This window comes from Pelecanus crispus, chromosome Z (assembly GCF_030463565.1).
Source record: "Pelecanus crispus isolate bPelCri1 chromosome Z, bPelCri1.pri, whole genome shotgun sequence".
NCBI lineage: Eukaryota > Metazoa > Chordata > Aves > Pelecaniformes > Pelecanidae > Pelecanus > Pelecanus crispus.
Genome location: NC_134676.1, coordinates 40,865,953 through 40,882,764, shown reverse-complemented (window position 1 = coordinate 40,882,764; position 16,812 = coordinate 40,865,953). Strand labels below are relative to the sequence as shown.

The 16,812-nt window shown below is 40.8% G+C and overlaps 1 protein-coding gene across 1 annotated transcript in view; it reads right to left on the bottom strand.

Moving 5' to 3' along the window:
- The window catches only part of TRPM3 (transient receptor potential cation channel subfamily M member 3), a 293,999-nt gene that overhangs the window by 87,248 nt on the left and 189,939 nt on the right, over window positions 1-16,812 (bottom strand). The window contains exon 8 of the mRNA XM_075726277.1: window positions 2,357-2,480. Coding sequence (XP_075582392.1) covers window positions 2,357-2,480 — 124 coding nt within the window. The remainder of the gene's footprint in view (window positions 1-2,356; window positions 2,481-16,812) is intronic.

Genomic DNA, 16,812 nt, shown 5'->3' with positions numbered 1-16,812 from the left:
TACAAGGTTATGAGTCTTAAAGGACACCACTAGCCTAGCAACCACACCTCAGATATAAAATCCTTGTAACATGCCACTGTTAAATTAACACTGAGTACAACTGAGGTACCAGACAGAAACACTTGTTTTAATGTATTCCCTTTACATATGGTTGGGTTAGTGGTATAAATTCAAATTCAGAACACCTAATTTTGGGCAAACCACCTCCTGGCTAATAGCTCTTCACAAGATGTTTAATTAGAGAACATTGGTGACAGAGGTTACATGTCTGTGAGGAAACTTGTAACAAATACACAACCTTGCTTGGAATAAAAATCTTGATGTGAATACTGCAGACAAAAACATCACAGTTAACTTTGCAGTAGCAGAGTTTGTTCAAAGCCTGACAACCAGTTCTGCATTTAGGTATCTGGAACAGTCCAGAATTGCATTTTTTCCAGTACTGATAATTCAATGTTTACCTCTACTTTCTATTCTTTGTCCCTTCCTACCTTCCTGCCTTCCTGCTTTTGCTCCTTCCTGCCTTCCTGTCTCCCTTGCTCCTTCCCTTTTGCTTTCCCTCTATCTCTCCCTCCCTTCCTCATTCCTTTTTTCCATCTTCTATTTATTCTATTCTATATTAAGTATGTTTTTTATGTTTGCATGCAGAACACTGGTTCACAAGTAGGTCCTATAAGTAGATATTATTATTATTATTACATTAACAGAAATGGGCACAGAAGAATTAATGTTGTTTCCCTAAGGGGGTTCTCTCTGCTAATCATTGATATGACCTATTACAGCAAATTCCACATTAAGGTAGACTGAAGCACATATGTACTACACATGTAAAGCAAACTCAGGTGCCATGGAGGTCATGGTACATCTTGACAATCATAAATGGACAGGAAAAGTATTTCCATAGCACAATCAAACTTTTCTGAGAGTCTTTACTGCAAAGGAGATTTTGGAGGGAAAATAAAAAAGAAAAAGAAACTCTCTATCTTGATGTAGTTCACCTGGGGAAGGGATGACTAGTCTATATCTTATGGGCTGCACTGACCGCTTGTGAATAGCTAAAGGGTGTTTAAAGTCTGTTATACAGTTTGAGTTCTGATTGTGGGAAGAAGGCAGCAGCAGGGACTGCTGTATGTCCAGTTCCATCAACCATCTACATTGCAATGGCATGCTGCTGTCATGTCTTCCCTGAAGAGTTATCCTCGGGATTGTCTCCTCTCTGCCATTGTCCAAGGTACACACCAGGTGATTGTGGTACATGTAAATGATTAGTTATGCATGAGGAAGGCTGACCACTTTTTGATGGATGCATGAACTGCTGGTTACTGAACAGAATACTGTCCTATTGGCAAGTTAAACCATATGAAGAAATATCTTCTATTTGCAAAGCTCTGTCTAGAAGGGCAGCCTTTTTTTTTTAGCAATTCCTAACAGTTTTTCCCTTTTCCCCTCCAGTGGTATTAATTACTCTATGCCATATTTCCAACTAAAATTAAAAGGCACTGCAGAGGATGAAGTCACAAAAAACTCAAACAGCTTCGGACAATGAAATTTCTGTAAAACAACTAAGTCAATTTTTCCTTTTGAGTGTTACCCTACACAAAGTGTTGCAGACTGTCATCAGCCTGGAATTCCAGGAAGCTGTGATATGAACCAAAACCAAAGCTTAGAAGGAAGATTATGTTACAAAATTGAAACATGTCTATTTAGTCAGTTTCTAAGAAATAAACCCCCCCAGAATTGAATCCCAAGTTTTTTACAGTGTGATTTGGCTTCAGAAATGTTTCTGCAAAAGCAACCTCATGGAGCTCCCAGAAATTATTGAAAGATCTTGCGCTCTTCAAGAAAGTGTAAGTGTGCATTAAAGGGCTATCACTTGCCTCTGCAGAACAGCAGCCTTGCAGACAAGCTGTTTTCTTCTCCTGTCACACATCTCCATAATAAAATAGTAGTACTAGTGATACTTGTGCAGCTCTACAGCATCTTTAAAATATGATCCCATTGACGGATAAGCAATTATGCTTCCTTTTGAGGTTTTCTGTTGTTGAATGAGGTAGAATTTTAATCATGATATGCCTGAGGATGACTGAAAAGTAATAATATCCATACTCTACTAACTGGATTTTGTCCTGTCAAAGGAAATGTAGAGGAATTTACAAAGGGAACAGATCTGTTGGATTAATCACTTTAAATGAGAAAATACAGATTAAAGCAAACAAAAGTCAGCATGATGTAATACCCTTTTAGAGTCTGGTTCACAGTGATCAGATTTGTGAAATCCTTCAACAGGCACCTGAAAGACTTGATCAAAACAATGCACTGAGCTCTCTCTTTGCCTCTAAGGAAAGTGTGAACATACCAGCTCCTTCTTCTTCATGCACTCCATGAGGATAATGAAGAGGTGCTGTGCCTGGGTTCGGGTGTATGTGAAAGTCTTCTGTATGGTAACTAGCAACTGGTCTCTCAAAGACTCATTGATAAGCCTGAAATTCAAAAAGAAAAAATAAAGTAAAAAAACAGACATAAGGGAACATTGCAACTTCAGCCAAGGGTCAAACAAATAAGAGGTAGATAACAAATCACTGCAGGTTGTTTTGGACAGGTTTGAAGGACAGGAATTGCTGAAACCATCAGAGACAAACTGGAAAACACTGTTCTAGAAAAACATGTTGGTCATGTTGGGGTCCCTCACCTCCAAAGTTTTTATTTCATTTCCCACATATTGCATGACAGAAGGTCACTCAAACTATCAGCTCTGTGGGATTTCCTAACGAAACCAAGAACCATACTGGTAGTCTGGATTTGAGGGAGACCAACACTTCTACGTGAACTGAAGATGCCTTTCTATCAGTGAGTCAGCAGAATTCAACTCATGGTTCATTTTACGAAACTGGGACCATTTGTGTTGTCAGTGTTTTTGACTTTAGCTTTGGGACTATATCCCACTAGTTTCAACTCACCTTATTGATGCTGCACAGGACCAGGTAAGAAAACAAACAAAAAAATTCTCTGTTCCTGAGTCCACTCAAAGAAACCATTTTTCTTTTGTTCATGCCGATTTTCCAGGAGTTTAAAGAGTAACCATTTTTATATTCCTTCTCAGTGCTAATGTTAGTACTTACAAAAAGTGGCCCAATAGCAGAAATAAATAGTAATATTACATAGAATATTTGCACTTGAACCCTACCCCTTGATATCGAAAAGCTTTTCCTCAGGACTGTTCTGAGTTAAACATTGCTGTTCTTAATGTCTTACAAAGTAGTGGGGTCTAATTTAGAACACATATCCTTTGATGTATGAAATCTTCTGCACTATCACAGTTTTCTCACTTAAAAATTGTAACTGAGTGTTTCAAATTAGCTGAGTCAGAATGTTTTACAGGATAAGTTGTTCTTGATCATCTGGGGGAATGAAAATCAGAGAATCTTTAGGACTCACATTTTGTGACAGAAGATAAACAAAGATTTAGCCCTGCAGCAACTGCAAGAATTATCAGAAGTAGCACAGTATCTAACAGTCATTGTTAGCTTATGGCAGCTGCTTTGGGAGAACAATGACCAAAACCCTGCTTATTTCATACTATTGGTAAAAGTTGCCTGTACTCCTCTGCAGCAAGGAAGCCCAAATGAGACTGCAGAATATTCTTTACACAACTGAATTTGAAACAAGATTTAACTGTCTAGTTTTTATACCTACAACAAACATGTTGTTAGAAGAGACAATTAATGGGAATCGGAAAAAGGTATAGAAGTGCATAGGAGAATATAGAAGGCCTGGCATATGGAGTGCATATGTTCTCTCCTCTCTAAATTTGACTTTGACTGTAAATATCCCCGTTGAGTAGAACTCCCACTTGACAAAGAAGCCTGTAAGGCATAGGTCAATGTGTTTAGATTAAAATGAGTTTACATGGGTTTTAGACCATGCTGTGGATCACTGTTGTTTATATGCCTGGCTCCTCCTGTTGTCTTCTACCTTATTACAGACTCCTCTTGAATGGAGAGTCTACCTCTGCACTTCCTCTTTTCATTGAGGAGCAGTATGTCCCCAGATGTGCTTTTTCCTGGGATACTGGAGGGGTGACAACACTGCATTTACTGCTCACTCACAAGGTAAGCACTCCTTATGCACAGTGTGACCTGCTTCCCTCACATGAAGGCAACATACTATTAGTTAAAACCTCCAACCCTCTTGCTGGGTAGCCATGAGAGCCGACAACAGAGGACTTTCTGTGTGGGGGTTGTAAGAAAAATAACCTGATCTCCTGTACAGAAGCAAGGATGTTGCAAGCACATGGGAACGTGAAACAAGATGTCAGAGCATAGGTAGTAATGTAGATTCACTTCATGTTAAAGAGAATCAACCTGGAAAGGCTGACACCCTGAAAAGCACAAAGATACTTTGAGCTGCAGATTAGGAGGTCATATATGATATAAATTCTGAAGCCCCCTTTTCAGGCTGTTTTAAAAAAATCAGTTGGAAACTTGCTTTAATCAAGAAGTCTGTTCTTCACAAAATGGTGCTATCGCTGTAAATATAAGTGGTTCAGAACTATGCAATTTTCATTCCTTCAAACTAAGAAAGAAAAAACAGGTTAATCACTAAGAACAAGTTTCCTAAAAACATCAACTGGAGAATCTAAAAAGAGATTTAAATAAATCTCTAATTTCCTTTGGAAATGACATATGAAAGTGAAATACCTGAAAAAGCATGAAAAGTACAAGACGTGTATGAAAAAATACGTGGAATTGGAAGAATCTGAAATTAGAGAACTTCAGAAAACATTTCCAAAGATCCTGGGATGAAAACCATCCTGTTTTCCCATCATAATTTAATTTTCCTTAAAAAAGGTGTAGAAACCAAACCTGAAATTTCATTTCAGAAATTGGCTCGCTCTCAGGTTAACACACACAGAAAGCAAGAGAAATTTACTTTCATAAGCATTGAGTGAAAGCAGAATTAAGTCTCAAGGCTCTGTAAGCAGCCATCACTTTCCTTTCCTGAATTGAAACTATCAGAAACTGCATCATATCGTAAGTTTAAACAGCATGTAAAGCAAACTCCATGTAAAAGGTATGGAATTTTTTATTTTTAAAAAAAAGTATCAAGAAGTGGTTGTCTAACTACAGGGGTATACATTTGTTGAAGTACCACTGCTCAAAAAATTCCTGTTGTCATAATTTGATTTATGCAGTTTTCTAGGCTTACTAAGTACTTTTTTTTAGCATCTCATTGGTCTGCAATTCTACAGCAAGCCTGTTCAATGCCTTTGTGAGATGAAAAACTTGTAGTGATTGTAATCAGAAATAGAAACAATAATAGCAAGCTTTCTGATAAAGCAATCATAGCTGAATTAAGCTTTGTGTAAACTGAAATCAGTCATATCAAGACTATATCACTTTTACTTCTTAGGAATCTATAAATATTAGAAGGTATCAGATCAAAGTTCCCAACTGTGTAACCCAGTTGGGACAAATACAAACTGTGCCAGGCTATTAAAGGCTAAATCTATGATGCATACACCAAATCTAATGCATGTAAACCAAGCAACTTCACAGACTGCTGTGAGCAAAATAACTGGGACTTGCAGGTGGGGTGATGATTTATCCACTGTGCAAAGACAACCACACTTGTTACACATACAACTTTAGCACACATTTTTAAAAATCACAGGTTCCTAATTTTAGATTTGGGGGGAAAGAGGTGGCTCCTTGAGTCTTGTGATTAGAGATCAAACCTAGAACACAGGATATTCTTGGCCACTAATTTGGGAACACTATATGCAGCAGCCTCTGTCATGGATTATGAACCTCATGTGCATAAAGCTCCATAAACATAAAACTGCCCACTTTACCAGACTGAAACTCTATGATTATGACTTTCTTCATAATCCTTCCACCCTAAGAAAGCTGGATAGTGTCAGATAAAGATAGTATTTTTATAATCTTTCTGCTAGGCTTCAGTTCAGAAAGTATTTTGCAACATACCAATAAATTCCTGTTTGGGGCATTTTGATGGCATGATTCACTGAATTCCACTTAATTTGTCATGGAAGCATTACTGCAGGTAACTTGCTCCTGCCTAAAGGAAATGCCCTACAAAAGGACAGTTTAACCTGTTCTTTTCTTTTGTTCTCTACTATAGTTCAAATCTGTTCTTTCATTCCCTAAATACCTAAGATAAGCCCATTTTTCTACCAGTCCAGGTCTCCAACTTTTTTTTTTTTTTCCTGAGAGGAGCTGCATCGCTGATAGAATTTAGATACCTACTGTCAAATATCTGGCATCTAAAGTAGAACTATATACATCTACCCTTAGTTTCAGAAAAAAAAATCTACCATAATGGTTGTGAAGAGTGATTTTTTTTTTTTTAAGAAGATGTCAACATTAGTTTTCATGCATCAGATTATCAGAACTGACCTATATGGCCTTACCACAGAAAAAAATGGGAGAAAGATGTCTTGGATCCATCAGGACAGGCCACTTAAAAACACTGAAGTGACAAAGTAAATAGTGACATTCTATTTCTGTCCAAGATACACTGGGAGATTAAACAGCAAAGAAGAACTCCCTTCATTGCTTTGGATGATGCAGAACAGACAGGTGACAGCATTTTGGTATCCTCCCTCCTCAGAAAGAAATTTTTTTTGAAGTCATGCCTAACATTTGAGGAGATAATAGACATTCCACTCAGTAACACTACAGTGTTTTTTTCAAACTCATGGCATATGATTTTGTAGTGAACATGTAAGAGTATTTGAAAGATCGGGCCCATAGCCAGCTCCCTAAATTATTTAGTCTTTTTTTTTCCTCCAGTGATTTTTACTACTGGAGTCATAAAATGTACTACAGATTTATAAAGATTATGCTCTAACCTGATTTCAAAATGCAGGTTCATTACAGATTTTTTAAAACTTATTATTCAAATACTCTGAGATTCTCTAAATGAAAGGCTCCATTCAATGAACTGCACATAATCTGTTTCTAATTTTTCATTTGTGAATTCTTTTTTTTAATTATTCTTTTTATTCAGGATAAAGAAATATATCCATAAAACATCAGTGTGATGTGAAAATTATTCCCTGCCCTCCGTTATGGGAAGCTTAGGGGATTTTCTGTTTTAATTATGATTTGCACTTTAGACAATCACACCATATGTAAGAAACATGACCAGAGCCACTGCTCATATTTTCTTCCATTGGAATTACAAATAAGACACAGTTGTGCAACTCTGTGGGACTGACTGAATTTCTCATACTTTTTAAATCCACACATTTTGCGTAGCATTATTATGAGAAGAAACAGAAAATAAATGTAATTATTCCTTCATTCTACTCAAACAGGGATGATTTCTGGGTGCTTTTATGAGGACTCTGCTTGCAGCTCTTCACTGGTGGTTGTTCTTCTACACCATTTTTCCGTGACTAGGTTAAATGGTTGTCCCTTTACCAAAAGAGAGATGATGTTTTTTTAACAAAGATACTACCTTCTTCTATCCAGATTTTGATTTGCAAAGTACTTTGTTACAAGAGAAAAGTAAGTATATCAAAAATACGCAATGTGAAAACAATCTTACAAAATAATTCAGATGCGATAGTACCCATGATCCCACATGATGTGGTAGACACCATGGGGGATACAAAAGACCCATATCATAGCTACATTATGATCCCTTTTGCTTGAAGTGAAAAATACCTATATTTTCCCTATTAGAAAAAAAGAGATTTAAGTAATATACTGCAGTTATGAAGTCTGAAAACTATGCCACACTGGACACAGAGGCAGATCAATCCAAAGGCAATCTTTAATGATTCTCATATGAGGATGCTCATTTAAAGCACAGAGAATGTTTTATGTTTCCTTGTGAACGTAGGCAAGAAGTACATTTTTATGGCATTGAATTGAATTTCTTAAGGGTCTCATGCTTGCAGAAGTAGAACTGATAGAGTGGTTAATATGCTATAAACTCAGCTTGGAGACTGCATTCAAATATTGCAAGTTGTTTCCCATTCTGTAAGGAAATATTTGTCTAAGAAGTAACATAGTTTTAACATAGTGTTTCATTTTTCTCATTTTAAATTCAGCATTTAATAAAAAAAATCTCTGAGGATTAAAAACTACTGAATGATCCTGTAAATAGTTGCACTTTAGAGCTGTTTTACTTCCAGCTTGTGCTTTTATGCAAGACAATGAAATGAGAAGGCATCCTTGATCATAGAGTCAAAAATACTTCAGCTTTATGTGGAGGAGTTATTAACAACTAGGGTATTCACTTAGGGCTTAATAGGGACTAAATTTGTGTTTATGATCAATATTATGTTCTTACCCCTCAATGTTGTTCAACACATTTTCAACTTTCAAGTAAATGAGAAATGAAGTGCTTCAGAGCCTGGAGAACCTGACCTTAAAATTAGGGCCAATAGTGATGAGCAGCCAAATAATTCTTCCAATTCAACACATGGGGAAAGCTGCATTTAAGCCACCTTCTCATTTAGGTTATCCCATGTACATAGCTTGTTTGTCATTAAGATGTTAAAGGTACTGGGAACTTAGTCAGCTTACTACTGAGAACTTTATTTGCTAGTGGAATGTAGCCACCTTGTACATTTTTAATATTCTCTTCAAGACTTTTCAGACCAAGGCAATACATAGTCCCTGATATTAAAGTTATGGTAAACTTAAAAAGACCCACCTGCCTTAATTCTGCATATCTGATATTCATAAAGCTGAAACCTCAGCTCAGTGGGAAACCGCATATCTGCCTTGCCTTCGCCCTGGAACTTCAATGAGAGTTGAGATACTGAGGCCTCACAACTGATTTACCTCCAAAGACATCTTTACTTCAGGGTATACTTCACAGTTCCTTCTGTCCTGTTCTTGGTACATCACACAGTTGCAGGCAGCACCTCCTACAAGGCAGTGCAGGCACAGCTTTCTAAGTCGTGCTCTTGTCTAGGCAGCCTCATTCCACCGCAGCCCAGTGAAGTCTTGCTTACATTTACAATATGCACCCAAAGACTGCCCTAGGTGAGTGAAATGTCTGCCTTTTAGTGAGGAAGCCTATAATCAAGCCTTAAAATAAGGCAGATTCAAGCTTCTTGTCTCTTGTCTTTTCAAAGACACACATACACTGACATTGCAAAGGGGTACTGCATCTTAATATAAAAAATCGTTCCTTTTTCTGCTATTTGAAATCAATTAGGAAGGATAAATATTGAGGAGGGAAGGCAGGCACATCACAATTCTGTGAAACCCAATACAAAAAGACCTGTTGGGCAGACATGCAGCTGTCCAACACTGTTAAGGATCTCTGTGAGAGGACGGATTGGCGCCACACTGATCGAAACTGAGAACTGTATTTTGTCTTCCTTCACCTCCAGACATAGTTCTTTTCCCCCTGGAAACAAACTTTCAAATAAACTTAAAAACTCACAGCAGTGCTTACTACACATTGTCCTGGTTTCAGTTGGGATAGAGTTAAGAAACTGGGAGGGGCCACAGCTGTGATAGTTGATCCAAATTGACCAAAGGGCTATTCCATACCATATGATGCCATGCTCAGTATATAAGCTGGGGGGCAGCAATTGCTGCTCAGGAACTGTCTGGGTATCGGTTGGCGGGTGGTGAGCAATTGCATTGTGCATCACTTGCTCAGTATATTATTATTATTACTATTATTATATAATATATAGTTATTTGAAGTTCAATTTGAAGTTATTTGAAGTGCTGGGTCCTGCACTTGTGTCACAACAACCCCATGCAACGCTACAGGCTTGGGGAAGAGTGGCTGGAAAGCTGCCTGGCCGAAAAGGACCTGGGGGTGCTGGTTGACAGCCGGCTGAACATGAGCCAGCAGTGTGCCCAGGTGGCCAAGAAGGCCAACAGCATCCTGGCTTGTATCAGGAATAGTGTGGCCAGCAGGAGTAGGGAAGTGATTGTCCCCCTGTACTCGGCGCTGGTGAGGCTGCACCTGGAATACTGTGTCCAGTTTTGGGCCCCTCAACACAAGAAAGACATTGAGGTGCTGGAGCGTGTCCAGAGAAGGGCAACAAAGCTGGTGAAGGGTCTGGAGCACAGGTGTTATGAGGAGCGGCTGAGGGAACTGGGATTGTTTAGTCTGGAAAAGAGGAGGCTGAAGAGAGACCTTATCGCTCTCTACAACTACCTGAAAGGAGGCTGTAGTGAGGTGGGTGTTGGTCTCTTCTCCCAAGTAGCTAGCGATAGGACAAGAGGAAATGGGCTCAAGCTGCGCCAGGGGAGGTTTAGGTTGGAAATTAGGAAAAATTTCTTCATGGAAAGGGTAGTCAAGCATTGGAACAGGCTGCCCAGAGAGGTGGTGAAGTCACCATCCCTGGAGGTGTTCAGAAAACAGGTAGATGTGGCACTTGGGGACATGGTTTAGTGGGCATGGTGGTGTTGGGTGGGCAGTTGGACTGATGATCTTAGAGATCCTTTCCAACCTTAATGATTCCTAGTTTTTACTTTCATTAAAAAATAATCCAGCCACCAAGCCAGGAAACATGAAATTGCTACTCTACCCCTAATTGGTTTAGTGGTGGACTTGGTAGTGTTAGGTTAACGGTTGGACTGGGTGATCTTAAAGGTCTTTTCCAACATAAACGATTCTATGATTCTATGGTTATTATATTATTATTACTATTACTACTACTATTTTACTTTATTTTATTTCAATTATTAAACTGTTCTTATCTCAACCCAGGAATTTTTCTCATTCTTACTTTTCCAATTCTCTCCCCCATCCCACCGAGGTAGGGGGAGTGAGTGAGAAGCTGCGTGGTGCTTAGTTGCTGGCAGGGGTTAAACCATGACACACATATACACACATTCTTATATGTAGAAAAATAATCCCTATCGGTCTGCAACGAGTAAGAATTTAAGACACTGAAAAAACAGCATGATAATACCAACATGCAAGTGCTGAGTCTGTTGCTGTCATGAATGATGTGGGTTTTGAATTATTTAGATCAGATATCCAGTGCATAGGAGTTGGAAGATATCCTTTATCTCAGAGAAGACCCCGATTTGAAGACATCAGCCAGAATTAAAATAGGCTTTTGACTTTATAGTCTGATTGCACAGTGGACTGCAGAATTAAATTCTGTATGCAATTTGGATGTGCTACATTGGTTTAGAATCTAATAGACACAGTTTTGTATAACCTACTTAGATCCTATCCAAACCAAAAAGCTAGTAGCTGAACTCAGTTAACATGCCAATTATTCAGTATTGTCCTCATATTGCTAAGCGCTACCTAAAAGTAGGTTACAGAGGAGAAAAAGTACCCAATTTGTACCTGAAGGCTAATGTATTTTGGTAAAATATTTTTATGAATATAAACAAAACTGGTTTTTCACTTGTGGTATTCTTAAAAATACCGTTGCATTTTAGACTGATATTTTCTGCAGCAGGGTGAACACATAGAAATTTCCACTAGCTAGCTTTACAATTTTCATAGTCTCTGCATTCTGTTTAGTGCAAGGTGAACAGGAAAAAAAAAAGTAAACAAAAAAAAGCTATTTGAAAGCAGGCACCACTGGGAATGGCACCACCATAGAAGGAAGACCCCTAGTAAGGGCGAATAATAGCTTTCACAAAGCCAGACTTGAGCGTCTCAGGTAAGAAATTACTTGCTTGTTCTGCCTCTAGTGATTCTATCAGTTGCCTTTCTTACAGGCAGGAGTTTGTGATGATGAAATAGAATCATAGAATGGTTTGGGTTGGAAGGGACCTTTAAAGATCACCTAGTCCAACCCCTTGCCATGGGCAGGGACACCTTTCACTAAGTCAGGTTGCTCAAAGCCCCATCCAATCTGACCTTGAATATTTCCAGGGATGGGGCATCCACAGCTTCTCTGGGCAACCTGTTCCAGTGTCTCACCGCCCTCACCATAAAGAATTTCTTCCTTACACCCAATCTAAAGCTATCTACTATCTATTCAATTTATAACCGTTGCCCCTTGTCCTGTCACTACAGGCCCTCATAAAAAGTCTCTCTCCATCTTTCTTATAAGCCCCCTTTATATATTGAAATAAATTGCATTCATTCTCTTCTTGCTATATTCTTTTTCATGATGACATCAGAACACAGTCAAGGTAGGTGGAAACTGTATAGGTAGATAGCCAACAAAAGAATAAAGCATGTTTGAGTAAGGTCATGTTAAATGTGTTAACAGTGAGGTCACTGAAACCAGAGAAACAGCTTCTCAAAGATTCAAATGAAACCCCGCACATTCATATCTATCCCAGATGCAGCACTGGACTATGGATGAACCTGAATATAAACCGGATTTAAATATTTGTGGAAAACTATCGTATTCCCAGTAGGAGTTTTAGGTTGAGTAAGTTCATGATCATGTTTACTTTTAAAAAACATAATAGCGCTTGGTCTAGAGCTCAGTGTTTATGGATTTATGTTTTATTTGCATAATTCTGTTGTGTCTGTGCATACATATCTTCACATATTCTAACACACACAAAAATGAGTCCCTTCCCAGTGAATCCTGATCAGAAGATTACTGCAGATACTTAGACAAAAAACATGAAGTAAGTCTTAGTTATAAGAATATGGGGGTGGTTTTGGTTCCACCTTTATGTTTTGTTCTCAAATTATTAAATTATCCCTTATTCATTATTTCCTACTCTGAGCAGCAGACTCTGGGTTCTGCTTTGTGAGCTTTAGGGGACAAGGTCCATAATTATTGTAGAATACCTGGAAACCCTCTGAGGGTGCCTGCTGCTGCCAGGTAAGGATAAGGGTAAGGAGGTAAGGGCAGCTACAAGGCTGTGGGCCTGAGAAATCTCCAGCATTTTTTAATGATCATGACAAGGAGCCCTTGACCTAGGGTGCCTGTAGCCTTATTTGTAGCTGACCCCTTATTAGGGAGAGTCAAGCACCTGTTAGCTGGTGCTCAGGAGAGGCCTATATAAGAACCAGGCCAAGAATACAGCCAACAGATGCAGCAGCTTGTGTAAGAGGGTGTAAAGAAGAGGGTCTCAGCTGAATTTGTTCCAGTGTAAGTAGTCTCAGGTACGGTGATGACATGGCACAGGTAATTTTCCTGGCAGGTGTTGGAGTAGCTGTCCCTGCCAGAGCAGAAGCTTTAATGCCAATGGAGCCTTGGGTGGTGGATGCAGCTTTCCAAGTCTCAGGCTGCAGAGTCTATCTTTGATGCCAGGAGAAAAGGCCTTCTTTCCTACAGGTCTGCTGTCTTGGAGGAGCTGTGCCACCAAGCATAGGAGTTACAGAAAGAAGTGAGCAGGCTATGCAGCATCAGAGAAGATGAAAAGGAGATAAACAGGATCTTCTCTGACATGCAATGGCTTGATGAACCCTGGACCCTAACTGCAATAGAGATGCAGGCAGTGTCCACACCTAGTATTTAGGTAAGTGCAACCTCTGGAGAAGACAAAGGATGAAAGCTGGGGACTGCTGGCACCAAGAGTAAGGTTCCTGCACCACTAATGACTTACAAGTACAAAATAGCTTCACTCCTCTCAAAGTTGAAGAGGAGCCACATGTGCCTTCAAGCAAAGGATCTGTGCCACCTGACCCTAATCCATGCAAGACCACCAGGAAGAAGCAGTGAGTGATTATAATGGGTAACTCCTTGCTGCAGGGGACAGAGGCACTCGTCTCTTGACCTGACCCATCAACTAGAGAGGTCTTCTGCCTGCTGGGGCCCAGAGCCAGGATATTGTGGAGGGACTGCCAAAGCTTGTCTGACCATCTGACTACTAACCCCTGCTGTTCTTCCACATGGTCATCAATACTGCAAGGGGAAACCTGGAGAGTATCAAAAGTGACTACAAAGCTCTGGGAGCAGTAGTCAAGGACACAGGGGCCCAGGTGGGTGTTCTCCTCAATCTTGCTGGTCAGAAGGAAGGGTGTGTGGAGGAGGACACTGACAATATAGGTCAACAGCTGGCTGCAGAGCTGGTGTTGGTGACAGGGTTCAGGGTTTTAGGATCATGGCATCTGTTTGCAAATCAATGTCTGCTTGTGAGAGACAGAATCCATCTCACTAAGCAGGGTAAAGTTACCTTTGCTGAAATGGCTGACATGGTAAGAAGGGCTTTACAGTAGGAATGCTGGGGGAGGGGGAGAGAGTCACCAGCAGCCCTGTGAGAGCGTGTTGCACGGTGTCCTGGTTTTGCCTGGGATAGAGTTAATTTTCTTCCTAGTAGCAGGCATAGTGCTGTGTTCAGGATTTAGGATGAGAAGAATGTTGATAACACGCTGATGGTTTAGCTGTTGCTAAGTACTGCTTATGCCAGTCAAGGACTTTTCAGCTTCCCATGCTTTGCCAGGTGCACAAGAAACTGGGAGGGGGCACAGCCAGAATAGTTGATCCAAACTGACCAAAGGGCTATTCCGTACCATATGATGTCATGCTCAGTATAGAAACTGGGGGGGAGGGAGCGATTGGGAACTGTCTGGGTATCGGTCGGTGGGTGGTGAGCAATTGCATTGTGCATCACTTGCTTTGTATATTATTATTATTATATTGTTAGTATTATCATTACCATTTTACTTTATTTGAATTATTAAACTGTTCTTATCTCAACCCAGGAGTGTTTCTCACTCTTACTCCTCCGATTCTCTCCCCCATCCCATCAGGGCAGGGGGAGTGAGCGAGCGGCTGCGTGGTGCTTAGTTGCTGGCTGGGGCTAAACCACGACAACAGGGTTGATGAGCAAAGAGCCTGGAGTGATATGATGGGAAGAGATCACAAAATCAATAAAACAGGGCTTAAGCGGGCTCACCTCCACCATTTGTATGTAAGCAAGGAAGTGCCTACAGGGCACCATTGTGGAGAAATCCCCAAAGCCCTTTATGGGAAATCAGCGTGCTAGGATGCCTCTCTAAAGTGCCTGTACACTAATGTGCACAGTTATAATGAGTTAGATCTGTGTGCAGTTGCAGGGCTATGATCTTGTTGGGATCACAGAGACATGGTGGGATGGCTCCCATGACTGGAGGTGTTGCAATGGAGGGATACAAGCTCTTGGGAAAGACAGACTGGGAAGGTGAGGAGTTGGGAGTTCTTATGTGGGAACAGCTGGAGTGCATGGAGCTCTGCCTGGGGATGGATGATGAGCCAACTGAGAGTTTATGGGTTAGGATTAAAGAGAAAACAGGTAAGGGTGACATTGTAGTGGGTGTCTCCTACAGGCTGCATGACCAGGAACAGCAAGTGGATGTGGCCCTCAACAGACAGCTAGGAACAGCCTCATGTTCACAGGCCCTTATCCTTATGGAGAATTTTAACTACTGCAATATATGCTGGAGGGAAAACACAGCAGGGCATAAGCAATCTTGGAGGTTCCTGGAGTACACTGGCAAGAAATCCCTGACCCAAGTGATAGAGCAGCCAGTGAGGACAGTTGCTCTGCAAGACCTCATACTTGCCAACAAAGAGGGACTCAATGGAGATGTGAAGGTCAAAGGTAGCCTTGGCTATGGTGACCATGATGAGATGGTGGAGTTCAGGATTCTGGGAGGAGGGAAAGGGCAAAAAGCAAGATCACATGGACTTATTGCAGCCTTTCACTACTTAAAAGGGGCTTTTAAGAAAGATGGGGACAGAATTTTTAGCAAGGCCTGTTGTGATAGGACAAGGGATAACGGTTTGAAACTAAAGAAGGTAGATTTAGATTAGATAGAAGGAAGAAACTTTTTATGATGAGCATGGTGAAACACTGGAACAGGTTGCCCAGAGAGGTGGTAAATGCCCCATCCCTGGAAACATTCGAGGTCAGGTTGGATGGGGCTCTGGGCAACCTGTTCTAGTTGAAGATATCCCTGCTTATTGAAGGGGGTTGGACTAGATGACCTTTAAAGGTCCTCTCCAACCCAAATGATTCTATGCTTGAGGAGAGCAGACTTTGGCCTCTTTGGGGTTCTGCTTGGAAGAGACATATGCGATAAGACCCAGAGGGAAGAGGGGGCCCAAGAAAGCTGGTTAACATTCATGTATCACCTCCTCAAATCTCAGTGAATGGGGCAGGGGACCTGGTGACATAGGACATGGAAAAGGCTGAAGTACTGAGGGCCTTCTTCAATCCAAGGCCCAAGAGACCGAGGGGGAAAGTCTGGAGGAAGGAAGCTATACCCTGGGTGGAAGGGGATCAGGTCAGGGAATACTTAAATGAACTGGACATACATAAATCCATTGTCCCTGATGGGATGCACTCATGAATGCTGAGGGAGCTGGCTGATATAATTGCAAGGCCACCCCATAATCTCAGAATGGTCATGACAACTGGAAGTATTCCTTGAGTATTAGAGAAAAGCAATGGCCACTCCTATCTTCAAGAAGAGCAAGAAGGAAGACCCAGGGAATTACAGGTTGGTCAGCCTCCCCTTGATTCCTGGGGAGATGATAGAGAAGCTACTCCAGGAAACCATATCCAGGCACATGAAGGACATGATCAGGAGTAGTCATTGTGGATTCACCAAGGGAAAGTCATGCTTGACACCCTGATCACCTTCTGTGATGAAATGACAGGTTTGGTAGATGAGGGTCAAGCAGTGGATATTGTCTACATAGACTTCAGTAAGGCCTTTGACTGTCTCCCATAAGATCCTCATAGAAATGCTGCTGAGTATGGGCTGAGGGAACCGAAAACTGGCTGAATGGCTGGGCCCAGGGGGTTGTGATGAGTGGTATGAAGACTAGCTGGAGGCCAGCAACCAGTGGTGTATTCTAGGGACCATCCTGGGTCCAATCCTGCTCAACATCCTCATTAATGATCTGGAAGATGGGGCTGAGTGTACCCTCTGCAAGTTTGTTGA